This window comes from Carcharodon carcharias, chromosome 2 (assembly GCF_017639515.1).
Source record: "Carcharodon carcharias isolate sCarCar2 chromosome 2, sCarCar2.pri, whole genome shotgun sequence".
In the NCBI taxonomy this organism is placed as follows: domain Eukaryota; kingdom Metazoa; phylum Chordata; class Chondrichthyes; order Lamniformes; family Lamnidae; genus Carcharodon; species Carcharodon carcharias.
The window spans coordinates 90,226,959-90,232,958 of record NC_054468.1 but is presented as its reverse complement, the minus strand read 5'-3'; the positions used below and the strand labels follow the sequence as shown (position 1 = coordinate 90,232,958).

Here is a 6,000-nt window from a genome sequence, read left to right as displayed (position 1 = left end):
TTGTGACAAAACAAATTCTACATTGCAGGAAGTAAAGTCTTGTGGTACTAGAGTGATGAACAGCACTTTTACCAGATGAGTAACAAAGCCAGAACCACTAACAGAGCATCTCACCTTTTGAAAATAAATTGTGCAATGCACTCAATTGCATAAGATTCTAAAGTCCTTACTTTGTTTCCATTAACTCTTATGTAAAAGTAACTCACGTATTAAAGTGTTTTCAGGCAGAAAATGCTATTTTTGTAATTTTTTCATTCCCACCGCTTTGTTCACGCATTCCCATCGCTTTCTGGATCCAACACACTCTATCATTTAACAAGGAGGTCCTTTCCCAAACTGTGGTGTTGGACAGAAAACTAACTCTCACTCTGCTTGTCTCTCTGCAGATAAGGATCTTCAGGTTCTTTTAGTTCACAATCATTTATTCAGCAATAGGGAGGAATGGGAGTAACAATCATTCAGATTCTCTCCCTATTTCTGGCCTTCCTGGGACTAGTCCTTACCTCTGTTTCTGTGACATCCGGTGAGTGGAGGATCTCCAGCACATCTACCACACTAATTACGGCCTCCTGGATCAATGATCGACTCTGGAAGACATGCACTGCCAATGCTATGGGCATAGTACAGTGTACCTACTACAATCCTATGCTTTACTTACACTGTAAGTGGCAATTTCTCCTGAATTATTGGTCATGGGTACTATTACAAAAAAAGGTCGAGGGGAGTTTATATCCATTTCTGAAACAAGCTCTTTCTGAATCTTAGCAGACCTCCAATGACATTGCTCTTGCCAAGGACACACTGGCTGGAAATTTCTTTGGAGCTGCTCACACTACACTGTCATAGCTCCACTGGACATGTGCACAAAAATACCATTCCCAGATGTAAAGGGTGTTCCTGCTGCAGTTCTGTACAAGTTATGGCAGCGGAGCAGGAGCTGTCCCCAGGAAATTCTTCCGCCATTGTTTCAATGGCGGCGGGGGGGGGGGCGGTGATTATTGATTTATATTGACTAAATAAGTCAACTTCTTAAATGATTAGATGGTTCACTGAGGATTTTCACCAGCACTTGCAGGATTGAACTCTATAGCTCTGTCCAATATTCCGTGAAAATCGTATATGTGTGGCAAGGTGCTCCAGTTAGAGGCAAACAACAAAGCCGAGATTGTAGTGATTAAGGCAACGCCATGGTTGAAATAAAGCCTTGGCTCTGATGGCTTCTGCCTCACCAGTGTACCACAGTAAATTCCAATGAAGTTGTGGAGGGTGTGGGCAGCAAGATACTTTTATCATTATATGCACTCTCTTTCGTGGTTGCCCTCTTTTACCATAACTAGTGTGCGCACTTGCTTCAATTATGGCAGGGTACTTCATTGCTAGGGTTTTGGAACAGCATCATTTTTGATAAAAGGTGGGTGGAAATTCTGCTCCCAACACACTTCTGGTAGCAAATGGCAAGAACCTCTAGCCTCTGGTATGTATTAGTCTTGTGTGTATTTTATTGACATTAGAAATGGTTCCTCATTTTGGTAGCATCTGGAAATGGTCTTGAACTTTACGCAGAGCTGAAGACTGGAGGTTGGCAGGGCAGTGGGGCTATTAGGGCCTGGTAGCATTGGAAGATGATACTTTGATCTGCAATCATGGCAGAAATGAGAACCTGAAGTTGAACGAAGCTAGAGATGGAATGCAGGGATTGGCCCGCTGAGATCCCAGTGTTTGTCTGTCATGAGGGAAAAGAGAAGACAAGAGGCAGGATTTTCCAGTCCTGCCAGTGGCAGGTGTTGTAGCAGGCAGAACCGGAAAGTTCAGAATGCTGCCAAAAGTTAGTTTTCTGCTGGCAGGAAAACAGGGTGCAATTTATACCCCCCCCCCCCCCAACACCCCCCCACACCCCACCCAACTTTTCTGGCAGGTCGTGACTGCGCCATGTTGGGAAGTACATTTGCATGTCTTTGCATCTCATAAATGCTCATTAAAAGCCCAACTCATCAGAAGAGAGCAAGGATGTTGAGGCCCCACAGGAAGAGACAATAGCATGGGTCAGACGTGGCAGACGTGTCCATAAGACCTTTAGAGCAACAAGGTTCCAGGGTGATGAAGATCACTAGCTCTTAGAAACAGATTTCACGTGCCCTTCAATGCAGAGTAGACAGTAATACCTTCTTTGCTATCCTCAATTTCTCAATGAGGCACATCCATCTCAGAATGGATAGCCACAATCTTGTGTGATAATGGCCTCATCCTTGGAAGGCTACACAGCCTCTGGAGCATGTGGCCATTGTGTGAAGGGGATAAGGACTCCACCAGAGTGCAATGTGAAGCAAGTAAACATGGTGAAGTCCTTTCAAGCATCACGCCAACATTTCACTGCCTATGGTAGCCTTCAAGAGGCAGGAGCAGCACGGCAAACCTCAGTGCACTCATGGCAGTATACCTGTTGCAAGGCGCCTCAAGGAGGATAATCATCAATCACTGGCTCTTGCTTGACCGTCTGAGAACCCTGGCGGTCTGTGATGACCTTTGCTGGCATCCTCTGGAGGGCTGAAGCCTGGAGAACCCCAGCCTGTTTTGGGTACCCTGCTGTGGGGCAAGTGCACCCTCCTCGACCTGCACATCTGGAGATGCTGGGGTCACAGGCAAAGGGGGGTTGCAGCTGCTGGACAGCCCAGGAAGGTCCTGGGTGGATTTTTCTCCACTGTGAGTGCCTGAGGGCACCACCCGCGCCTCCCACAAACCCCCCCCCCCCCGACCCCTTGAGGAGAAGGGGCTCCTGGAGGTAAATCGAGGTGCCCCATGCCCCTCTTCCATAGCCACTGATGGATCCCACTCATGGCTGGAACAATAGTGTGCAGGTCGATGTGAATATCCAACACAAACTGCTGGACCAGGGTTTCTATGGCGGTTACCACCCTTCCACTGGTGACCTCACTGCGCTGCCACGACATCAGACTGAATGTGGACGGGTTCCTCCATCCTTCGTTCTAATCTGGTGATGGCCTCTGACAACCCTGCCTGATGTTCCCCTGCCTGCTGTTCCCCTGCCTGCTGTTCCCCTGTCTGATGTTCCCCTGCCTGCTGTTCCCCTGTCTGCTGTTCCCCTGCCTGATGTTCCCCTGCCTGCTGTTCCCCTGCCTGCTGTTCCCCTGCCTGATGTTCCCCTGCCTGCTGTTCCCCTGCCTGCTGTTCCCCTGCCTGATGTTCCCCTGCCTGATGTTCCCCTGCCTGCTGTTCCCCTGCCTGATGTTCCCCTGCCTGCTGTTCCCCTGCCTGATGTTCCCCTGCCTGCTGTTCCCCTGCCTGATGTTCCCCTGCCTGCTGTTCCCCTGCCTGCTGTTCCCCTGCCTGATGTTCCCCTGCCTGCTGTTCCCCTGCCTGCTGTTCCCCTGCCTGCTGTTCCCCTGTCTGCTGTTCCCCTGCCTGCTGTTCCCCTGCCTGCTGTTCCCCTGCCTGCTGTTCCCCTGCCTGCTGTTCCCCTGTCTGCTGTTCCCCTGCCTGCTGTTCCCCTGTCTGCTGTTCCCCTGCCTGCTGTTCCCCTGCCTGCTGTTCCCCTGCCTGCTGTTCCCCTGCCTGCTGTTCCCCTGTCTGGCTTTGGAGCTCCAACATCTCTCTGAGGGCCGATTCCAGAGACTCCAGCAGTCCAGGTTGTCGGTGACCTTGGCTGTCTGCCTCCATCTGCTGTGGATCCAAATCTGTGCTGTGCTCACCAGATGGTGACCCCAAGCCTGCTCTAAAACTAGGTCCCACCCAAGGTGTGTGTCCCTGCATTGGTGGAGGGTGCAGGTGAATGCAGTGATGGGTCTTCTTCAGTTAATTCCTCTGGATCCTTGTCTGAGTTGGTCTGGGGCTTGTGTCTGATGAGCTGGCTGGCAGTATGTCTCCTCCTTTTTCTTACTGGTGGTTGTAATAGAGAGAAGAGATAATTAGTGATTGACTGGATAGTCACCTACTTTAAATAGCACCCAGTGTCAGGCAATGGGCAAAGATAACTGGATTGACCCTCACTTGCTTGTTGGGAGATGCAGAACTTGTATTTGGCACAGAAACAGTCCCTGTCCTGGCCAGCCAACCCCTTCACTTACTCCTCAAAGTGGGCGTGGCTCCAGCTCCAGCATCCCCCCTCCAGTCTGAGATCTCTCCCACTTGTTGTGGGTGATCTTGTCCTGTGTAAAGACAGGCAGACAGACTGTGAGCAGGACGGATGCCAAAGCAGATGATAAGCTTGCCTGCCTGCTGTATGTGCTGAATTTTTTTTTATTCATTCATGAGATGTGGGTTTCACTGGCCATTTACTGCCCAGCCCTGGTTTCCCTTGTGAAGGGGGTGGTGAACCACCTTCTTGAATTGCTGCAGTCCATGTGGTGTAGGTACATCCACAGTACTGTTAGGAAGGGAATTTCAGGATTTTCACCAGAGACAGTGAAGGAATGGTGATATATTCCCACGTCAGGATGGTGAGTGACTTGGAGGGGAACTTCCAGGTGGTGGTGTTCCCATCTATCTGCTGCCCTTGTCCTTCTAGATGGCAGTGGTCATGGGTTTGGAAGACGCTGTCGAAGGAACCTTGGTGAATTCCTGTAGCGCATCTGCTGCTACAATGCGTCAGTGGTGCAGGGAGTGAGTGTTTGTGGATGGGGTGCCAATCAAGCGGGCTGCTTTGCCCTGGATGGTGTCAAGCTTCTTGGGTGTTGTGGGAGTTGCACTCAACCAGGTAAGTGGAGAGTATTTCATCACGCTCCTGACTTGTGCCTTGTAGATGGTAGACAGGCTTTTGGGAGTCAGGAGGTGAGTTACTCGTCACAGGATTCCTCCCTCTGACCTGCTCTTGTAGCCCCAGTATTTATATGGCCAGTCCAGTTCAGTTCCTGGTCAATGGTAACCCTCAGGATGTTGATAGTGGGGGATTCAGCGATGGACCAATGTAAGGGCTAAAGATGCAACTTTTCAGGATGTCACAAGAGATGAGGATGTTAAAGTGTGTGAGAGAATCAGTGGTGATGTCCCTTGTTCTGGCTGTGTGTGAGATCCCTGTGGACTGTAATCCTGCGAATGCCTGATGGTCTTGCGAGAGTGTGAGTTGAGACTGAGGAGTAGGTTGACTTACCCGGCAAAGCAGATGAGATCATTCATCCTCTTCCTGCATTGGATAGTGATCCTCTTCTGTGTTCCGCAGGCGCTGACCTCCCTGACAACCTCCTTCCAAGTCATTGTCGTGTGGCTGATGGACCTCGGCCAGTCTTCGGCTGCCTAGAAAAGTCTCTCCAGCTACCTGTCGCTGAACTTTGGAGCAGATGGTTTGATCCTTCTCGGGGACTTTCTGGTGTTTGCCACGACAAGTCCTGGGCTGAAGAGAGGGATTGTTTATGTCCGTGTTCCAGTTAAATATGGCGCTCAATGAGGTAACGGCGGGGAGGATGAATCCCAGCCTGAATCATCTCAAGCTACGTCGAACTACTCATTTATGCATAAATAATGAGCTGAAGAGTGAGTGATCTGGCGCAGCAACCCACCCCGCCAGCCAGCGGGAGCTATTCGCACCCACCACTGCACTTAGTGTTCAGAGCAGAAAATACAGCCCATGTCTCAGCAGTCTGAGGAATGCCGCTGAGTTAGGATTTCTATAAAGCAGTTGTTAAAGAAATGAAACACTGGATTACCCCCGCAGAGCAATCTTTTTAAGGGAAGTATGAGGACACTCCTTCTAAACATCATTAATCCAAATGCAATTTAACCCAATGCTATTCAGTTTGGAAGCCAACTTCACCTAATTCTGCTTAATGTTGGATTGTTTATTCCTAATTTTTCCACAAATAATAAATGGATTAATTCTTACTGAATTATTTCTCAGTGTAATGGTTCATCAAAGATCTTCAAACAAAAAAAATGGACAAAAAACTTCAGCAGAGGCTGAAGGACTCCATGCATTTGCCAAAATGGTGCCAGAGCCCTAATTCTGCAAGTCCTGCCCCCGAACCCAGCACCTGCCATGTCTGTCGGGGT

At 49.5% G+C, this 6,000-nt stretch overlaps 1 protein-coding gene across 1 annotated transcript in view; it reads left to right on the top strand.

Annotated features, from left to right (window-relative positions):
• The first annotated feature begins 441 nt into the window (after positions 1-441).
• Positions 442-6,000, top strand: part of LOC121273196 (claudin-15-like) — a 28,930-nt gene continuing 23,371 nt past the window's right edge. The window contains exon 1 of the mRNA XM_041180190.1: positions 442-661. Coding sequence (XP_041036124.1) covers positions 442-661 — 220 coding nt within the window. The remainder of the gene's footprint in view (positions 662-6,000) is intronic.